At 42.4% G+C, this 22,119-nt stretch overlaps 1 protein-coding gene across 5 annotated transcripts in view; it reads left to right on the top strand.

Moving 5' to 3' along the window:
* The first annotated feature begins 845 nt into the window (after nt 1-845).
* The window catches only part of tasora (transcription activation suppressor a), a 75,628-nt gene continuing 54,354 nt past the window's right edge, over nt 846-22,119 (top strand). For 3 of the 5 annotated variants that reach the window (XM_031301379.2, XM_031301376.2, XM_031301375.2), the window contains exons 1-5: nt 847-1,318; nt 11,147-11,292; nt 12,497-12,589; nt 17,686-17,758; nt 19,389-19,480. In XM_031301379.2, coding sequence (XP_031157239.2) covers nt 1,048-1,318; nt 11,147-11,292; nt 12,497-12,589; nt 17,686-17,758; nt 19,389-19,480 — 675 coding nt within the window. In that variant the 5' untranslated portion in view covers nt 847-1,047. Of the gene's footprint in view, nt 1,319-11,146; nt 11,293-12,496; nt 12,590-17,685; nt 17,759-19,388; nt 19,481-22,119 lie in introns of all 5 variants that reach the window. The other 2 variants (XM_031301378.2, XM_031301377.2) reach the window with 2 other exon arrangements.

Genomic DNA, 22,119 nt, shown 5'->3' with positions numbered 1-22,119 from the left:
GAGGGAGGAGAGGGACGGAGGGAGGGGAGACGGAGGGAGGAGAGGGACGGAGGGAGGGGAGACGGAGGGAGGGGAGACGGAGGGAGGAGAGGGACGGAGGGAGGGGAGACGGAGGGAGGAGAGGGACGGAGGGAGGGGAGACGGAGGGAGGGGAGACGGAGGGAGGAGAGGGACGGAGGGAGGGGAGACGGAGGGAGGAGAGGGACGGAGGGAGGGGAGACGGAGGGAGGAGAGGGACGGAGGGAGGGGAGACGGAGGGAGGAGAGGGACGGAGGGAGGGGATCGGCACTTCAACAGCGCGGCGCTGCACTTCAAGTGCAAAGTTTGCTTAACTTTTTCAAATACGCTGGCCAGTCGGATCCCAAACGAGCAAATGAGTACAGTCTGTACTCATATGTAAATCCTGAAATCTCAGTCTATTGACCGATATTGCACTATCCCTTCCCTCTCTTTTGTATATTTTTTGTAAAATTGTAAATTCTATTGTATTGTAGGTGCTGTAGGCTACTTTGAGAGCAAAGATTACCGAAGTCAAATTCCTTGTTTGTCTACGCAAACCTGGCCAATAAAGCTGATTCTGATAGTCAAGAAGTGCTAATTATGTGGCCGGGTTGGTCAGCGGGTAGAGCAGGCGCACATATACATATAGGCTTATGCCTCGACGCAGAGGTCCAGGGTTGGAGTCCGACCTGTGATGATTTCCTGCATGTCTTCCCCCTCTATTTCTCTCCCTTTTCTTACCTAACTGTCCTATCCATTAAAGGCGGAAAAGCCCCAAAAAATGATATTTAAAAAAGTGCTAATTATTTCCAGAAGATGGCAGTAAAGCAACATTTAGAATAACAACCAGCTGCAGTTACATCTTAGTGAAGAAGACCTCAGCTCCCAGGAAGAGCATGGCGCGGGTTATGTGTTGGTTCGACTCCCTTCGCTGCGGAACCAGGAGGTAACAGCGGTGTCACCGCGAGATCTAGCCGAGAAGCAGTGACGGCCTGACGGTTAGAAAGAGACGGTTAGTCGGACTCGGGTTGGTTGAGAATCCAAACAATGGACGACAACCCTGCTCGGAGGGAGGTAGCTCGTCCGAGGAGGAGGGCGTCTGCTGCTGCCGCGGAGGTTGGAGCTAACGTAAGCCTGCAAGATGGCGAGGGAATCGAGCTACATTCAGCCAGAGAAACTCAAGCTGGTCCCGACAGACTGAGTGCTGCTGGCGGGAGGACGGAGAGGAGGAACTCGGGACCGCAGGTGGTCCACCAGAGACACATGCCGATGGAGCCCCTCAAGTTCCACATCCCGAGGAAAACCAAGGAAAAGAGAGGTGGGCTTTTAGTCTTAGTATAGTCACAAAAAGTTGTGTGTTTTTTACTTAACGTTTTACTTATTATACTTTGACTAATTTCATGTGTTTTACAATCGTTGCCTTAAAGTTATCCATCCCTTTAAACGTCCGGTAGTAACGGAAAAGATCCATTATCGGACAGCGTCCAAAGTCCATTCAATTCCGACCTGTTCATGACGTGTTAGCGTCGTTGCAGGGCAAACGTTAACTACACATAACTTATACACCAACGTGTATGTCATGTACTTAACTGGGACTGTCATAAATATTCATTATAATGAACTAACGAAAGCCATACACGCTGTGTTGTGATGTGTTTGAGGTAGCGGCTAGGCTAACAAGGGTGCTAGCTAACGTTAGCCGTTAGCCACACAACGTTTATAACGTGCTTGTTGACGTCTCTTCTCAGTTACCAGCTAACGTTAATAACGTGCTTGTTATCGTCTCTTTTCAGTTACCAGCTAACGTTTATAACGTGCTTGTTGACGTCTCTTCTCAGTTACCAGCTAACGTTTATAACGTGCTTGTTATCGTCTCTTTTCAGTCACCAGCTAACGTTTATAACGTGCTTGTTGACGTCTCTTTTCAGTCACCAGCTAACGTTTATAACGTGCTTGTTATCGTCTCTTTTCAGTCACCAGCTAACGTTAATAACGTGCTTGTTGACGTCTCTTCTCAGTTACCAGCTAACGTTTATAACGTGCTTGTTGACGTCTCTTTTCAGTCACCAGCTAACGTTTATAACGTGCTTGTTGACGTCTCTTCTCAGTTACCAGCTAACATTAATAACATGCTTGTTGACGTCTCTTTTCAGTCACCAGCTAACGTTTATAACGTGCTTGTTGACGTCTCTTCTCAGTTACCAGCTAACATTAATAACATGCTTGTTGACGTCTCTTTTCAGTCACCAGCTAACGTTTATAACGTGCTTGTTGACGTCTCTTCTCAGTTACCAGCTAACATTAATAACATGCTTGTTGACGTCTCTTTTCAGTCACCAGCTAACATTAATAACGTGCTTGTTGACGTCTCTTTTCAGTCACCAGCTAACGTTAATAAAACAGCCAAAAACGGCACCGAAAGCGTCTGCAAAAGTGACAAAAACTTCAGAAAAAGTGACAAAAACTAGGCGGGCCAAAATTTATTGTGAACCTAAATTGATATGCGGGCCTTGAGTTTGACACGTGATCTAAAGCTTGATTTCAGCTTCATGTTGATGCTATCTTAGTGCACATCAAGCTAACTTAAGGTAACCACCTCCTTGATTTGTTTACATTTAGTGAGTTGGGCGGGTATATGTGCAGTTTAGTGTCCCAAATGATGAGGGTCTTATTTAAGACAGGTTGCCCAAACCCAAACACCTGTTTAACAGGTGGTTTAGCAGGTTCATAATTAAGGACTTTGTGGGGAAAATGGGGAATTTGGGACACTAAACTGCACTATACCAGTTGGGCGAGTGTGTGCCCTTTTCTGCTTTTTTGTTAATGGATATAAACTGTCATCAGGATGGCACTAAGATAAAGTAAAAACGTCCTAAATAAGGACATTTTTGTTGGTCTTCTTTTTGACCAGTTCAGGATCGATACATGGGCACATTTTAGTTTTACCTACTGTTTTTACTAACTGTTTATAAGGGCTCCAGCTACATATTATTTTCATGGTCAACTCATACCGATTATCAAAATAGTTGCCGATTAATAGGTTACTAATTGATTAATCTTTTCACCTCTAAAGCGATGATATTGATTTGTATCATTGGAATTGCAGGGTCCAGCATGTTTTGGAGTAGGCTACCCTCCCCTTTACAGGAATAATTTAACATTTTAGGAAATCTGCTTTCTGCCGGAGTGTTACATGAGGAGATTGTTATCACTCTCATGTCTGTATGGTAATTATGAAGCTGTAGTCAGGAGCCAGTTAGCTAAACTTAACACAAAGACTGGAAACTGTAAAACGCCCAGCCTGAAGGCCGTTTTACAGTCACAGCATCTGAGCTTGCGCGCACCAATGTGACGACAAAATGACGTAGATCTCGCTGGCGGGCCATGATTTTGAGTGTGCGACAAAGCGAAAACGGGAAGCATGGACGAGCTCGAGGGTAACGTGATGCCAGGACTCTCAGAGTGACTGCAAGTCTCTCTGGTAAACTTACTGGTTAAGATGAGATCTTTTATGGTGAATGAAAGGCTTGATCCACCAAGTAGCTCATCCAATCAAATCCAAGCATTGATGTCAACGCTGCTGCCAGGTCTGCCGTAGAAACAGCAAAGTCGGTAGCCTTTCCTCATTAGCGCCACCTCTGTTCAGAAGGAGACTGCAGCTAGTGTCACGACCACCACGCCAGTATAAACATTGACGGCGCTCCAATGACGTCACACTGGCGCCCAACAGGTCGGCTGCACCTTCCCCATCTTATATTCAGTCAAACAAGATAACAACAATACAGTTTATCTTCTGCATTAGCTGTGTTAGACTTCATTTCAGCATGTTCCGTTATCACATCATCATATTTGTTGTTGTCAGCTAACTTTCACCCAGCTATCATTATCATAACCCTTTTTAATGAGATTTTCACTGAACAAACAAGAAACTGTAATCAGTGTTAGTATACGGTATTCGGTCCCTTAAAAGGCAAACTAAACTGGCATGTTTTTCTTGGGACTTCTGTTGCTTTCTCTCTGTATGTAAAAGCTTTGATATTTGTTATTTATTACTCTTTTTCATCCAGCTTTGGGTGGAAACACATGATGTGACTTTGCATGTTGGCTTAATTGCAGAAATATTTTTACCATTGCGTGATACCGCTTGCATGCAGAATTATAGGAATTATTTTGGAGTGGCCATTACATTTTTCTGTATCACGGCTGTATTTTGAGGAGGCACACTTATATGTGCTAGCCTGGGTCTGCCATATTGTAAACACTATATACTGTATGTAGTATGTTGCCCTATGTGTGACAAAAAACTGAAACAAATCACTGGTCCTGAATAAAGAGGCTGTACTTAACATTCAGAACATTAATAGCAACAAACAAGTATTTCATAAGTCCTGAGCAGAGAATGAAGTCACTCTCTGTGTGTGTTGTAAATCAAGCTTTTCTGTTGTTTTTTTTTGTTTTGATAGCCGGTCCGACTGCGCATGCATGTTGGTGCTTGTCAGCGTGAAAAAACATATTACATACAATATTCACGTATTGGGGAATGGTCTGTGAGAGTTATATTATATACAATATTCACGTATGGGGAATGGTCTGTGAGAGTTATATTATATACAATATTCACGTATGGTCTGTGAGAGTTATATTATATACAATATTCACGTATGGTCTGTGAGAGTTATATTATATACAATATTCACGTATTGGAGAATGGTCTGTGAGAGTTATATTATATACAATATTCACGTATTGGGGAATGGTCTGTGAGAGTTATATTATATACAATATTCACATATTGGAGAATGGTCTGTGAGAGCCGTGTGGAGGCAATCCCAGCCCACTGTGTTTTTTCTCAGTATTTTGAGTACACACCCTTTAGCGTGGAACCAGCTCTTGAGGCCTAGTGTTGTTCCAGTGGCTTTGAAAAAGCCCTTAATTTATATACTTTTGTTATGCTTTTTTTTTTAGGCTGCTCGATTTATGGAAAAATATATAATGGCAATTATGTTGGTCAATATTGAAATCACGATTAAATAAAGCTGCAGACACACCAACCAGACGGCCGACCGTCGGCAGTAAAGCCAGTGTGACTGATCAGTCTCCCCGAGTTGGTCCAAAAAGTTCCTCAGAACACCGAAGAGACCAGACGTAATACGTCTCCATGACAGCAGGCGGTGCTAATCTGGATTGTCGCCCAAAAATGAAAATCGGCAGCTGATTGGATGAACGCGTCACGTGGGTCTGGCTGCTCCGGAAATTCACAGCCAGACTGTCATGGCGGCTCGTTCAGAATACGATCTCATATTGGACTAAAATAGTTCACCGAAACGTGTTTCTGAAAACATTTGAAGAGAGAAATAGGCCGTGCAGTTGCTGAATCTGTCTTCATTTCAGATCAACAAAGGTCAGTTTAAAAGATTTTCATCAGATTTTGAGAGACTCTAGTCACGCTCATCCCGCTCCCCGTTTCCTGGTTAGTAGGTAGGTAGGTAGGTCAAGGTAATTTTATTTCATACCCGCAGGTAAAATTGTTTTGCAGATAAAATGAATAATTCGGTCATCCACATAAAAGACATAAAAACATACAACTAATACAATACAAATTTACAAGTAAACAAATAGACATCATGACAGACTGCGCCATAACACATACATATCCTCTATCCATATTAACTGTCAAGTACTAAAACTTCTCTCTTATTATTTAGGAATTCAATTGCAGCTGGAACAAAAGTATTCTTACAGCGTCTTGTTTTCCATCTCAAAGCCGCATACCGGCGACCAGACGGAAGTAACTTCAAATCATTCCTTAAGGGATGCGACCGATCACTCAAGACAGCACTTGCTTTCCGGTACAGCTGATTTGTGTAAATATTTCCTAAGTTCCTTTGATTTAATCCTATTATCTTACTTGCCCATCTTACAATTTGGTTGAAGGAGTTTCTGTTCTTCACTGACAGACTTCCATACCACACCACTATGGAAAATGACATAAAAGATTCAATAAAAGCGAGATAAAACAAAGTCAACATACGTCTGTCAGTGTGAAATTTGGCAAGTTTCCTAAGGCAACTCAAACGTTGATGACCCTTTTTACAGACCATATCACAATTCAACTCAAATGACAGTTTTGAATCTATCACTGTACCAAGATATTTATAACTCTCCACCTGATCCACGGCCTGTCCTTTAATAATCGTGGTGACGTGATCAACAGCGCGTGTTCTAAAATCAATTATCATATCTTTGGTTTTGGTAGTGTTTAACTTTAGATAGGAATCATCGCACCAGGTCACAAAGTCCTCCACAACTGGACCACGGCCAGACTCATCCCCTTGTAGCAGACTCACTATCACTGTATCATCAGCAAACTTAATTAGCTCTCCACCAATCAGATGGCTCATTGAGTCCGACTGCCGGCAGTGCCCGCCCCGCTGATTATACAAAATGAAGGCCGACGGCCCCTCGGACTGACGACGGCACGGAACACACCGAACAGACTCGAGTCACCGACCTCGCCAGACTGTCAGACGGCCGATTATTGGGTTGGTGTGTCAGCGCCTTAACACGATTACTCACTGACGCGTTATTATGGAAGCCACGCAACTTCTAGGCAAGACCCGCCCTTCAAGCTTTCACACACTATTGGCCAGGTGACCATGCTTACGCAAGGTAACGTAACCCCATTTGTTCAGGTCCTATCCCCTGACCAATCAGCTATCCTAACTTTAACCACTCGAGGTCAGTGCCTAACCCCAACCAATCGAGCTGCTTCGCAGGGCGGGAATTGCCTAGAAGTTGCGTGGGTTCCGTAATAACGCCTCATTGACTGATGTTTAGGGCTGCACAATTAATCGCAATTTTATCAAAATCGCAACATGGACTAGTGCAATATCCAAATCGCAGGGGAGCACAATATTTGTTAAAGGCAAAATCTGTGTCAAACCATTCTGAATGAAGTATTGTGGAGCTGCAGAGAGGTCCCGGCCTACAATTTATATCCTACAGACTACAGAATAATGAGACAAAAACGATCATTCCCTCTAATATCGTGAATCATATCACAATCGCATTATCAGTCAAAATAATCACAATTACATATTTCCCTCATATCGTGCAGCCCAAATGTTCACACAGCGTCTATTCTGCGCTGAGCGCTGCACGTTTTGGAGTTTATTTCTGGTTGCAGAGAGTTGATAATCACAGTGGAGGATGTGGACAAAATACCACAAAGACCATCACATCTGATATGAACTGACGGTACGTGCTGATCAACAACGTAGGAATAATAATAATAATAATGCGTCATTGACTGATGTTGCATTTATTTAACTTAAAAAAACAGTTTAAACAAATCAACAGTGAAAACACCTTGAACTGTGAAATATCCCTTTAATAATTTTGCTGTTGAACTTTTGTTGAATTCCCCTTCAAGACACAATGAGAGTTTACTTGCAAAATGTAATTTGCAAAATAATGTTTGTCTCGATTACATTGTTTTTGTGATTGTTAGGAGCCGAAATCGCGGTCAAAATTAGATTAATTGCACAGCACAGCCCTACTATTGTTAAATTTCTGTCATGATTGGATGTGTTTGCACATCAACAGCTGCCTCTCTCAGGTGTTTGGCGCTCCAGCTCAACCCCCTCCTCCACACTGAGGGTGCAGGAGGGGGTCTCCTGAGAATTTGGCACAAAAAAGGCTGCAACGGTCCTGTTATAATTGAGGCGGGCTAACTATTGTTGTGGGCTCCCCAGATGCTCAAACCATCTGGGTGGGTGAGGCTCACCTGAAAGGTGCTGAAAGCTGCATAATCAAAGTGTCCTTGAATTTTTTTTTAAAAGCACTAAATGAATAAAATGTATTATTATTATTTTTCAAAGGATTGGCAGTATTAGGAGTCCTAAGTTTAGCTGGGGAATTTTGGAAACATTCCAATTTTGGTTTAATTTTGCTTGCACAATTTTGATTTACTATGTTTAGTGGGCTATACAATTAACATACATAGGTTAATTAAGAATCTCCTGCATTTTCAAGCTTTTGGTCTAAACGTCATACCCAAATTAAAATTGGTACAGCTCCCATATACTTTGACACTCAGGGATGTGCCTGGTACCACTGGAAAGAAAACACTCTCAAGTTTTTGTTCCAAGTGTCAGAGTGATTCTAGGCCTTACTGACTCAGAGTTACAGAGGCTAGAATGGAGGGTTTCTATTTCCGTCCAAGTCATACATCTGTAAAATGATTAAAATCCACTGCTGTGAACACATATTCCAGGTGACAGACAATCCAGGACATTAGCCACATGTCTCAGCTTACTACAGAAAAAATCCAGAAGCCAAAAGACTCAAAAATTGATTTTATATGAATTTTTTTCTACATATATGTCTGTGCGTTTTTCTGATTTTTATTTGAAAAGTGCAAAGAAAAAAGCCAATAAAGTACAAAATAAAACACTTCTCAAATACACAAACATCCACATCAATCATACACATACTTGAAATAACTATATACATAAATATATAGAAATAAGTCATTATGAACTGCACAGGGTGTGAAATGCTTATATGAGGCCCTGTTTTTGCTTTGACACAGCTCCAGCCATTACAGGGTTAGAATTTCACCGGCAAATTTGGTATCGATCGACTTGTCTGCTCATTGGCTACAAATGTAGGCGGGTCTGAGGGCATTTAAATCTAACTGGTCCGAGCAAATGTCGATCATTTCCGCGTGGTCCCAAACGCGTCAGAGGAGACTTCAGCTTTATTATTGGTGTATCACAGCCAAACCTGCACCGATTGGCTTATATCAGGTATCGATGGAAAGCTTAGAACTCAGGGAATAGAATGACGCCCACATCAAGTTGCTAGGACCCTCGGGAGAGAAGCGAGCAGCGTTAGAAGTGCGGAAATGAAAAACAGTTCAGCGATTTTCCGTTGTGATTCGGCCAGAAACGTCAACACTGTGAGGCAAACAGCTCGTTTTGGATATAATGGCTTGGATATTCCATTTCCTTGGACTCTTGGGGATTTAAGAAAAAAAAGTTTTGGGCAAAAAATCCACGCAGTGGCCAAAGGGACAGGGAAACAGGTAAGGATGCAAAACACACGGGCTGCGCTGTTTACGCTGTATTGTTTTATTTATTATAACTTTGTAGCAGTTGTGTAACTGCTGTAAATCATCTTATGCTTTGTGTGTGGGCTTAATGGAATCCTGAGACGCTAAGCTTTAAATTGGTGTGTCGCATGGCTGTATATTTTGAAGATTTAATGCTTTAAAGTTATAAAAACGTTTATAAATGGAGATTACAGCGACACCACTGCCACAATCTGTACCGTAGACGGTACAGTGACGCCTTATGTGGTTAATAATAGCAATGGGTTATGTATATTATACTGTCCAACCAGTAGAACATGTCCTTATTCATGTTGGACCAGTCCAATATGACCATCAGTTGAAATAATCCTTGTGTTGTAAGAAAACTTGTTTAATTTATGAATCTATTTTGATGCGTTTTCCTGTAACTTTTGTAATTTTACATGCATTTTAAAAATATTGAAATTAATATCGATATTGCAATATTCACAATCAATATTGCAATATCACATTTTGTCAATATGGTAGTGGCTCTGGAATCAGCTTCTTAGTTGCTAGGGGATAGAACATGCTGTAGGTTAGCCAGCGAATCACTAGCCTGGTTCCGCCCTTCTACGTACTTCCTCTCAATTTTCATTTCCCTTCAGTGCTCCGTCTGGGTTTGTGGTATATTCTTGGATTTTCTCCGACCAAATATTTGGGGGTCCAATCAGTGAACAGAGGGAGTGGCTGAGAACGATGACGTTGAGGTCGTGCGCTAGTTTGAGTTGTACTTTCTAGGGGTGGCACGGTTCACAAAACCCACGGTTCGGTTCGTATCACGGTTTTAGGGTCACAGTTTTCGGTTCTGTACGGTTCTTGTTATTTTTTCTTTTAATCTTTAACACTCCAGAAATATACATCAGCATATGATATATAGCTAAAATTAGCATATGATCTATAGCTAAAATTAGCATATTGAATGCATGTTGCACAATACATGCACACAGTGGCAGTTCTATCTATTGTTTGATTTCCGCTGTCATCATAGGTAACATGAAATCCAAAATGTTCCCACACACCAGACTATATACAACGCTGGCACATCCTCCAGCTCGGGGCAGCCTTCCTTATCTCTCCCACTTACCATTTCTACACATGACGTGACCTGCAGCACGCCACACGCCGAAATTCGGGAGCAGCAAGAACCACGTGACGCGTTCGTCCAGTCAGCTGCCATGGGTTGCTTTCGTCACGCTCCTCCTCCTCGTCGTTTCCAGTAAGCGTTTTAACATAGGTGTATAAAGTGGGTACTACGGCAGTAAGAGGTTAGTGCACGTTAACAGTGTACTGACGAACCGTGAGACGCACACACGCTCCGAACCGAGACAAGCCAACCGAGCGGTTCGGATGTTTTTGCAGAGTGGCTCTGGGCAGATCCAATAGTTTTAAACTTCAACAGTGTACCCGCCGGCTTCAAGGAAGTTAACACTTGTCAATGGAGAGAGGCCAGACTCTCTGGACCAATGAAATGGACCAGAGTCTGATAGGACCAGGCTAATGGACCAGAGTCTGGTAGGACCAGGCTAATGGACCAGAGTCTGGTAGGACCAGGCTAATGTACCAGAGTCTGGTAGGACCAGGCTAATGTACCAGAGTCTGGTAGGACCAGGCTAATGGACCAGAGTCTGGTAGGACCAGGCTAATGGACCAGAGTCTGGTAGGACCAGGCTAGTGTACCAGAGTCTGGTAGGACCAGGCTAATGGACCAGAGTCTGGTAGGACCAGGCTAGTGTACCAGAGTCTGGTAGGACCAGGCTAGTGTACCAGAGTCTGGTAGGACCAGGCTAATGGACCAGAGTCTGGTAGGACCAGGCTAATGGACCAGAGTCTGGTAGGACCAGGCTAATGGACCAGAGTCTGGTAGGACCAGGCTAGTGTACCAGAGTCTGGTAGGACCAGGCTAATGGACCAGAGTCTGGTAGGACCAGGCTAGTGGACCAGAGTCTGGTAGGACCAGGCTAGTGAATCACTGCTGCTGATACTGTTTGTGTCCTGCTGTCTTTCTTTCAGCTCTGTTCCAGCATGTCTCCACTGAGTCCAGAGAGTATGAAGACATGATGACCATCCTGACTTCCAGCTACATCGACACCAGCTCTGCTGGCTGCTTCACCTACTGCAAACCTCGGCTCGTCCACAGTGAGCTGCTGGAGAAAGAGGTGAGAGACGGACGGTGGAGGAGCATTACCATGTCAATATGTCCTTAGGTGATGAGACCGTGGTGAAGGACAGTATTAATTAGGTGATGGAGACCAGAAAGTCTCCTATATGGTTCCAGGTCTTTGATTATGTTGCTGCCTTGATCTGTTCCCCTCACTATTCAGCTGAGGGAGCTATGGGTCGAGGGATTTACGTTTCTTCATTCAGATCATTTGCGATCCGTTCTGAATAAACTAACAGCAGTTTCCATGCTTCGTCCTTGTTGCGTTATTCATTAAGATAATTATAAACAGATTTCTGTAGTTCCAACAACTCTGAGTTGTAGTTGAGAACGTCAGTTATAACGGCCCACGTATTAAAAAATTGTCATTTTTTAATCAAGCTCGGGCTCATAATTACAGTTAATGTGTCAGGCCGGGCTCGGACACAACGTGCACGGGTAGGGTCAGGCTTGATTTTTTTTGGGCTCGATTTAAGCTCTACCTAGAAGTGAAATGCGCAATGTGTACAAGAGTTTGTGTTTGATTTTATGTCAAAGAATTTGGAAGCCAATTATAGAGAAATGTAGCCTGACCAGCCAGCCCCACATCCAGATGTTGGGTCTGGGTCTGGGAACTCCCCATTGGCTGGGCTCAATCCGAGGGGCGGGATAAACGGTTGTCTTTCAAATTCCCTCTGCACCAATAGGATAGCTCTCCAACCAATCAGAGCAGAGCTAGCTGATAGATTAAACTTTAAACTCTGAACACATCTTCCTTTTTTAAGAATGACTTCAGAGCCGTTCTTTGTTCTTTTCTCAAAGAAAAGCTGAACTCCAAGTCTTCCAGAGTCGCGGCCAAAGCCGACTCCAAAGACCGCTGTTCACCAGCAGCAGCAGCCATAAGCCCCGCCCACCCACTCTATACACGATGTGATTGGCCTGACCAGAGTTTGGTTTTTCCAGCTCGCAAGCCAACAGAGAGTTGCTAGACGACCCTGGCTGCAGTGCTGCTCAGGTGGTCTAGATTTCTAGGCTAATAGAAGTGGTGATGAGATTTGTCCAAAGAAATCAAGAAAAGACCATTCAGACAAATTGGGATACGCTGTAAATGTTTACGATGGAGCCATGTTTGTTATGACCAGCTGAGCTTCTTATTTGTTCATGAATTGATTGATTGTGTGTGTGTGTGTGTGTGTGTGTGTGTGTGTATTTGTGTGTTTCAGTTTGTGGAGAAGAGGAAGGAGATGAAGGCAGATGGGAGGACAGACAAGGAGCTCGAGGAGAGCTACGGTTTCCTGTTGGCTGATTCTGTCAAGGTAAGCGGAAAGGAATTGGTCTAAGGCTACATCTATACTACTACTTTAATTTTTAAGCAGTGTTTTGAGACAAAAAAGATCTCCTTCCACACATGAGTTTTAACCAAGGGGGTAAGGGAGCATCCACAACGCGTAGCTCCTATGGCGCCATTCTGATGCTACCAAGCCATCACCCCCCGTTAGCATCCCATTGACTGCCATTCATTCTGACGTCACTTTGACAGAGAATAACTTTACATCTGAAGAGTTTAAAGACTCTATTTGTCCATTGTTTATTTCTAAAGAAACACGACAATGTATAAAAGGCTCCATTACCTTGTACCTCACGTTATGGCTCCGTAGCAGACGTTTTTATAAAAATAGGCTAACGATTGGGTCATAACCACGAGACTTACTGTCTCATAGTAGAGGAATTACCGTATAGTACAGGAGAAGCTCTCAGGCAGTTTGGACTTCCATTAGCTGTTTAAGTTTAATTACTAATGTTAACTATCATTTGTTAGTGATCAATAATTAGCCTGTGTCTATGTTATCTCCTTACATATACCTACGCTCTCCGTCTCTGCTAGATTGGGAATGATTGAGATTTCTCTTGGCACAGCTACCAGAAGACTTCCAACTTTCAGACAGGTTGCTCACGTCACATCTACGTCTTCAAGCTCAGTTGGAGGCTGCTCAGTAACGCCGGGAAAGAGACTTCACTGGTCTCCGTCGTAGTCTACGGCGTCGCTTTGTCCACTCTATTACTGTCTATGGTTTTCGCTCTAGTACAAAGCTACCCTAGTTTTCAAACTAAAACAGGAGCAGCTGTTTTTCTAAATTTCTTTTAGTGTTTAAGTTTTAGTGGCTCGACACGCTGGAGTTATGTGGACGCGAGGCATTAACGTAGCAAAAGATATTCATTTTTAAACCAAAGAGTAGTAGTGTAAATGTAGCTTTAGTTACATGAGCACAATACAGGCAGTAACTGTGTAGTACTTTTGATTTTTTGTTTAGTTTGGCATTTATCCTGTGCCATAAGTATTTTGTACCAGTCAAACTACTGAAGGACTTTCCTGGATCAATACCCTATTAAGATGTAAAGAAACCAAACTGCAGAAAGTTTATGTCCATTTCTGTATTTAAATCTAAGCTAAAGACACATTTTTACTCTGGTCTTTTTAACACACTATGGACCTTTTTCACAGCAGACATTTCAACCCAGTCTCACGGCAGTTTGTGAAATGGTCACGTTATTTAATCTATTAATTCGTGTTCACGGGGACATTTTTCTCGTTTTTTTTTGTGGTGGCCAGCAGGAAAATGTAAACTAATGTATTTCAATGGGAAGCATATGTCGTGATCACAGCACGACTACGGTAGGGAGTAGTATGAAAAGCCGAAAATCCACTTAAGGAGGTTGGTCGGGGTGGTGGATGGTTCCAACAACACAGGACTTTCACCCAGGAGAGCGAGCATCGTGGCCCGCGTGTGGCGTCTTGTTTCCCCGTTGTTTCCCTAATCACAACCGTCCCGTTATTGTGGCGCGTCCCCCGCGCCCATCTCCTGCCGTGTGAGGCGTCCTTTCCCCGTTGTTCTTTTCCTAAACCCACCCTCCACCGTCCCGTTGTCGTTGTACACGAATCAATAGATTAAAAATAACGTGACAATTACACAAACTGCCGTGAGACCACGTTGGACATGTTGACTTGTCATAGTAGGAAAAGCACAGCTGAGATTGATCACCTTAACGATGGCTCAGTTCCATCAAGTGTCCCAGTGAGCTATTTCAGTGAGTCAGCATGCACAACACCAGGACCTCTCCTAAGTGGAATGCAGCCATCATTAATGGTTAGAAAACACCTGAGCTGTTCCTACTATGACATGTCAACATGTCTGCCCTGAAAAAGGTCTATTCTAATCGCTCTTTCTGTCATGTCATTCATTCATTTCATTTCATTTATTATACAGGAAAATTTAAAAGCAACAATTAAGTTACAATAAACGGACTCAGTTTAAAATAGAGGTGATGAAATTAATCAAATAATCGATGCATGGGATCGTGGACGTGGACGATGCTGCATCGATAATCGGCCGGGCCATAATCGATTATTTCTGTTTATAATTTAATGTAGGCCTGACAACCTTTCTGTTGACATATTCTGGTATGTTTTGCACATTCAGGAAGTGCCGTGTGCTCAGTGCTGTAGTTTTAATATCCAGTTTATTTAGTATCAGAGCTCTGCAGAATGTTTGGTTGTTGAAGCTTGAAAAGCTATGAATTAAATATCCTACATGGCTTTAATAATAAAAATGTATTTGATGCATCGAGATATCGAATCAAATTGATTCGCTGACACAATAATCGTAATGGAATCGGGAGATCAGTGAAGATTCACACCTCTAGTTTAAAAACTGGTTTACAGCAGGTTCCTGTTCTGCAGCAACATAGAACAATGAACTCATTTTCGGCACATTTATACATTTATACAGGACATTATTACTGACTAGACAGATACAAACAGATAAAACGTTAAATACGGAAAAACAAGACTAAAAACTAGATAGATAGATAGATAGATAGATAGATAGATAGATAGATTTTTTTATTGATCCCAAAAAATGGGAAATGAAATTGTTGCAGCAGCAGCAAAATTTCAGACACACAGCACACGTACAGAGTAAAAATTAAATAATAGGAAAAAAAAAATATACATGAAATAATAATAGAATAATACACTAGCAATATTTAAAAATATATACAATTTATTTAACTACATGAACAATCAGTGTGTGCAAGTATGACTATCAAGAAGAAACCGTTTATATGACTTTTTGAAATATATGATGGATGATAATGTCCGAATGTGATGGGGATTGTCAGTCCAAATTTTGGTGTAAATATAGAAAAAGGATTTCTGATTCTACGTGTATAATTATATATTTCTAAATTGCTGCTTGTTGTTGTTGGGATGATTTTCTGTACGTGTGTTTTGTTTCTCCTTTTTATTTTAACATTTCAATGTTTTTATACAGCACTTGGGGCCCTATGAAATCCGTTTGATTTTCTTTTTCAAATTCCGTGTTTTCTGATTTATTTTAGCCCTTTCGGATTTTTCGGATTTGCTTGATTTCTTTTCAATCAATCAATCAAACTTTATTTATATAGCACTTTACAGCAACCAGCAGGTATCCAAAGTGCTTAACATCAGAAACCAAGAATAAAAACACATATCATACAATATAAAGAATGAACATAGAAAACTGTAAAATCAGAAATAGTAAGGCCGGTTACACACTGGATGCGTCGCGCGAGCGTGTCAGCTGCGTGGCGTGTCCGTTTATATTTCGGCTCCCATGGTAACAGGTCAGAGCTTACACACTGCCTGCGTGAGACGCGTGTCTGCTAGAAATAGAACCGACGCCTATTTTTCACGCTACACGCGAGCGTGTTGGAAGCGTTTCCAGGCAACATAGAATAGGAAAATATGTTTATATGTCATTTAGACACGAATGCATATTAATAAATGACATCTTGATGTTTGAAAGTCTCGAGGTTTTGACATCAATGTAGATATAAATGTAATAAAAAATTTCAGAGAAAAGATTTTCAAACATTGCACCTGTCATACAGAACGAAATATTCTGTAACATATTTTGCAGTCAGTACTGCCGACGTTGTCTGGCTTTAATCAGATCAGTAGCTATATATTAATGTTTAACAACTCTCTCCCCACACGTGAAACAAGCCGATATATAAAGGGGAGGATAGGCTACAATAACAACGTAGTGTGTGTTCTGAGTGACGGTCCAACATCAGAGAGGCTCTATAGGCTCTCTACAGCTACACTAAGTTGTTATAAACAGACAGCCCACTTACCCATTTGTCAGAGTTTGAATGTGTCGGCGCTACGTCCCGAGATCAGCCCTCCCTGTACCTAGCAGCAGCAGCAGCAGCAGCAGCAGCAGCAGCAGCAGCAGCAGCAGCGCCGCGTCAGACACGCTTCTGGTGTGTAGGACACAGAAACATCCACGCAGCCGCCACGCTTCTGAGACGCAACAGAAACGCCACGCTCGCGAGACGCATCCAGTGTGTAACCGGCCTTACAAAGAAACAGAAGAATGAAATTGTCACACCACTGCTACGTATTAAAAGCCAGACTAAACAGATACAGTTTAAGTTTGGACCTAAAAAGAGCTCCATCTGTAATAGTGTGAATATCAGAGGGTAACTTGTTCAGCTTTTTTATTTAAACTGTTAATATATTCAGCAAAGCACATTCAAAATGAGCTAAATAAAAGCTCTGGATGCTCCCCTATAACGACGTTGAGGACACTGAGATCTCGGTTGTCAGAGATCTCTCGCAGAACTTCCTGCGTGTGCTGGTCAAAGACCGGCGGCAGGCAGGTCTGCCTCTCTGCTTGCAGCGTTTAACAACAAACGGACGCATCCTCTTCATGTTCTCTAGCGGTACGTCAGCTTCAGCACACGCTGCAACATCTCCCCCAAACTCTCGCCTTGCATCTGTTGATTTAGTCGTTGCCTCCATGGTAACCTGGAGGGATTTCCCGCTGGAGATTTAGCTTTATTCTTGAGATGAACTTTTGATTTCAAATGGTTGTCGGGAGGCGCCACTCGCTTCGACATTCGCTTCCCTCGCAACAAACTCAACGTGAACGTGATGACGTATGGTTACTAGGCGACAGGCTGTGCCATTTAGCCACGGTTCAGGTACAGACCTGTCTCCGCTTGTTGTTTTAAACTGAAAAATGAGAAGGAAGTAAAAAAAAAAATCGTTTATTTAATATGTCAACAAAATATATGTAAATTCCGTGCAAAATCATAGGGCCCTAAGCACCGTGGTGCTTCTTTGTACAGCACTTTGGTCAGCTTAAGCTGTGTTTAAATGTGCTCTAGAAATAAACTTTACTTACGTACTTAAAGGGGGACATTGCCTTCTGCTTTGGATGCGTGGAGTAAAAGGCAACATCACAGATTGTTGTCATGGCCTGAGGACTGAATGACTGGTTTTCTCTACAACAAGACCTTAAGATTGATATTTTACCCAGTTTATAATCCCCTTTTGTCATTTTTCTGAATGATTTGTCTGTTGTAGCTGCCCTGTCTCTGTGAGAAGGGGCTGCTTGTGGGTCAGAGCTGGATCACACTGCTGGGACACCCCAGTAAAGGTAGGAGTGAACAGATACAAGCAGATACATTTTTTTAACCTTTCTATCCATGCTTATTGTTCATTTTGAGCTTTTTTTCCCCCCTGCATGCTGAAAGGAGGCTAGAGCTGCAACGAATAGTAAACTAATCGAACAAAATACAGTTTTCTCAGTTTTATATCATATTAAACTCTCCTTTTTGCACTCATGCAGTCCGGGAAAATATACAGAAATATCAAATCAAGGACTACTCGGCTGTTTAACAGCAATCAGACGATGTGAACTGCAAATAAGAGACTGTTCCTCTAAAATATTTTAAACTACAAATGTTATTCTATTATAGCATAATCTTAGTTTATTTAATTTGTGCTTATTTAGATTACATTAGATTAGATTCAACTTTATTGTCATTGTGCAGAGTACAAGTATGAAGACAGCGAAATGCAGTTTACGTCCAACCAGAAGTGCAAAAAAGCAGAAAAGTGCAACGTGATATACAAGTATAGACAGGTGGAGCATAGACAGGACAAGAAATATATTGTAGTGTTATAAGAGCAGAATAAATCTGGCTATGTAATATGAACAATGTATGAACAACATGTACAGATATGTGCAATGTAGTAGCAGTGACATTATACTAGTAGTAAGAATAATATAGATATATACGGTGTATTAGCAGAATATATTCTAAGAAAAACAGAATAAATAAGGATATTCTGTATAAACCATATAGACAGATATGTACAGTTTGTACAGCTATGTGCAGTGTGGTAACATTAGAGTAGTGAGAATAAGTGTATGTACATAATTAGTGCTTATTTTAGTGTAATCTTAGTTTATTTATTAAGTGCTTACACTTTACTATTTATACTTCTCGATTGACTAGTGGAACACAATTTAATTTTTATGTGGTGCATAAAAATGACAAATAAAGGAATCTTGAAACTGAATAGCTTTGAATTTGGGACAAAACAAGATATTTTAAGACATCACCTTGGACTGAGAAAACTGGGATGGACATTTTTCACTATTTTCTGACATTTTATCGACTAAACGATTAATCGACGGAGAAGGAGAGGTCACAAAGTGCAGTGTGTGTGATGTCACATGCAGCACTAAAACCCACCTAGTTTGTTGAATGTGATTAAAGGTGCCCTGCCACACGTATTTCATCACTTTGTGGTAATGTCTGAAGTTCTACCATGGACTGTGTACCTTGGTTTCCTTGTTTGAAGCCATTCTAGCGTGGTATAGAAAGCCTGCAGGAAGACTCGGCTCCATTTGTGCCAGTTCTCATTAATATTCAACGAGCTAAGATGCTTGACTCTGATTGGCTAACAGCTAGCCAATGAGAGCCTGGCTGTCAGCATCCTTTACCCAGCGCTGGGTTAACTGGGCGAGCTCATGAATAGTAATGAGCTCAGGCAACATCACGTCAGACTGACCAGCTTTTGTAATTGGCTTATTTCTGTTCAGTAGCTAGAGCTGACAGAGGAGCTAGCAGTTCATTTTCACGTTCACGACAACACAAACACATATGGACCTCACATATTTTAAAAAATACAAAAAAAAACGGTTTTGTGTGGCAGGGCATTAGGTGGAAAGAAAATGACCTGTGATCTTAATTTATGTTCTGTGTGTGTGTCTGTAGGAGTGTATCTGTCCAGGTACTCGGACCTACTTCAGATTAACCCCTTAAATGTTGGAGTCACGGGGGAGATAATCATCTTCAAAGTGATGAAGGTAAGGCCCTGTTTACACGAATATGCTCGCGGGTGAAAATGACAAAATATTTTACCAGATGTGCCTTTGGATTAGACGACGATGGCATTTTTGGGGCTTAAAAACACAAAAAAGTGAAACCACCCTCCAGAGTGGAAATCTTAAACTCTCCACCATCACGTTCCCGTCTACAGGGAAAAAACACTGTGTCTGTGTCTGTGTGTGTGTGTGTGTGTGTGTGTGTGTGTGTGTGTGTGTGTGTGTGTGTGTGTCTGTCTGTCTTCTGGCAAACAGCCACATGCTGAGAATGAAAAACACACCTTCCACATTGTGTGTGTGTGTCTGTCTGTCTGTCTGTCTGTCTGTCTGTCTGTCTGTCTGTCTGTCTGTCTGTCTGTCTGTGTGTGTGTGTGTGTGTCTGTGTGTGTGTGTCTGTGTGTGTGTGTGTGTGTCTGTGTCTGTGTGTCTGTCTGTCTTCTGGCAAACAGCCACATGCTGAGAATGAAAAACACACCTTCCACATTGTGTGTGTGTGTGTGTGTGTGTGTGTGTGTGTGTGTGTCTGGAAGGAAGGATCTAAGCAGGCGTGCGGACTTGGTGGATCGTATTTCACAGACTTTTGCGTAGGGCTGCACGATATGAGGAAAAGCTGCGATGTGCGATAACATTGTTTAATATTGCGATGACGATATGACTTAAATAAATATTCAAATGTGAATGTTAGTTATACTGTTCCCACGTCTTAGTGCTTTAATAGGTTCTTTGTGAACCTAAACATTGAACAGCCTATTCCCACTGAATAAAGAAATCAAATAGATCATTTTTGACATGCTTTTATTGAACAAATTACACATAAATGAGGCATTATAACTAGAAGAAATTAACGTTTGACGAAAATCTTTTAAACTGACCTTTGTTGATCTGAAATGAAGACAGATTCAGCAACTGCACGGCCTGTTTCTCTCTTAAAATGTTTTCAGAAACACGTTTCGGTGAACTATTTTAGTCCAATATGAGATCGTATTCTGAACGAGACGCCATGACAGTCTGGCTGTGAATTTCAGGAGAAACCAGACCCACGTGACGCGTTCGTCCAATCAGCTGCCGGTCTTCATTTTCTGTGAAATAATCAGACTGTTAATGGAAACAATACAGAGCAGCGCCGCCTGCTGCTGTGGAGACGTATTACGTTTCGCGTCGTCTCAGGGCGTTTTCACACATGAAAGTCTGAACCAAGGTCCGGACCAAGGTCCATGTTTCTGTTACGTTGTCTACATTTGATCCGGTAAGTTTTGGTTTCACACTGCAGTTATGCAAGCGCACTAAAGATCTCTACGTGACAAAACTACGTCCTGCCGTCATCACATACGTGAGCTGCGTCTCCAGATACTTATAATTGATTGGTTTGTAGACGGGCTTCCCCGTCCTCTCGTCTCCTCTCTCTGTGTCAGAGTTTTTTCAGCTGACTGCTGCTCTCTCCTACTGACTGCTGCTCTCTCCTACTGACTGCTGCTCTCTCCTACTGACTGCTGCTCTCTCCTACTGACTGCTGCTCTCTCCTACTGACTGCTGCTCTCTCCTACTGACTGCTGCTCTCTCCTACTGACTGCTGCTCTCTCCTACTGACTGCTGCTCTCCCCTACTGACTGCTGCTCTCTCCTACTGACTGCTGCTCTCCCCTACTGACTGCTGCTCTCCTCTACTGACTGCTGCTCTCTCCTACTGACTGCTGCTCTCCTCTACTGCCGCGGCTCTTTTTGTTTTGTTGTGATGTTGAGAAGCAAGACACTGGAACTTTCTGGAGAATTTATTCAGAGACAAACGGAAACCTACACTGTACATTTACTACCACTTAACAAATAAACTGCTGATGTATTCTCAGCTCTGATAGCTGACAGCTGTCTGCTCTGAGCGCAGTCACCGTCACTCTCTCTCATGTAGCCTCCACACTAAGCACCGAGCTATTCCTTAAAGGAGCTATTCCCCGGTCTTGTAACACGAGGAGAGCCTGCCAGAGCTTCTTGTATTTGGTCCGAAAGTCCGAACCATCCAAAAAATGCTTTCACACTGTAAACGAACCGGACCATGGTTCAGTTTGGTCCGGACCGAGACCACCTCTTTTGGTCGGACCAAAATTTGGTCTTTTGATCCGGACCGTGGTCCGGGGGAGGTTTCACACCTCTAATTTTGGTTCGGATCAAACTGAAAAGTCCGAAAGTCCGGACCAAATGAGGTATGTGTGAAAACGCCCTCAGTGTGTAAACTGTTTTCCCTTATTCATCGTGTCAGGCTGTCTGTTGCGATGTGTTCATCGCGCTAGTTCATATCGCGATGACGAGGAAAATTCGTTGTATCGTTCAGCCCTACTTTTGCGTCACCATATGCACGCAGATTTCCTGGACCCCCCCAAAAACGCGCGTCTAAACACGGAATAAAAAGTGAGAACGCAACTCCACTTTTGCGTTTTCTCTTCAGATCGTTTCCGTCTAAACACAGCCTTAATATGTCGTCTGTTCACCTGTCAAAGGCAGGAAACGTGATGTAACTAGAGTTTCTGCAGTTTTCATGCAGTTATTAGTTTTTCTTGTTTTTCCTACTTTTGTTTTTTTTCATTGAAATTGACATTTTATGAGCGTATTATCGTAGCTGGTCTACGCTCA

The sequence above is a fragment of the Sander lucioperca genome, chromosome 6 (genome assembly GCF_008315115.2).
Source record: "Sander lucioperca isolate FBNREF2018 chromosome 6, SLUC_FBN_1.2, whole genome shotgun sequence".
Classification (NCBI taxonomy): domain Eukaryota; kingdom Metazoa; phylum Chordata; class Actinopteri; order Perciformes; family Percidae; genus Sander; species Sander lucioperca.
Note: the sequence above shows the minus strand (reverse complement) of the source record. Positions and strands in the feature narration are given on the sequence as shown.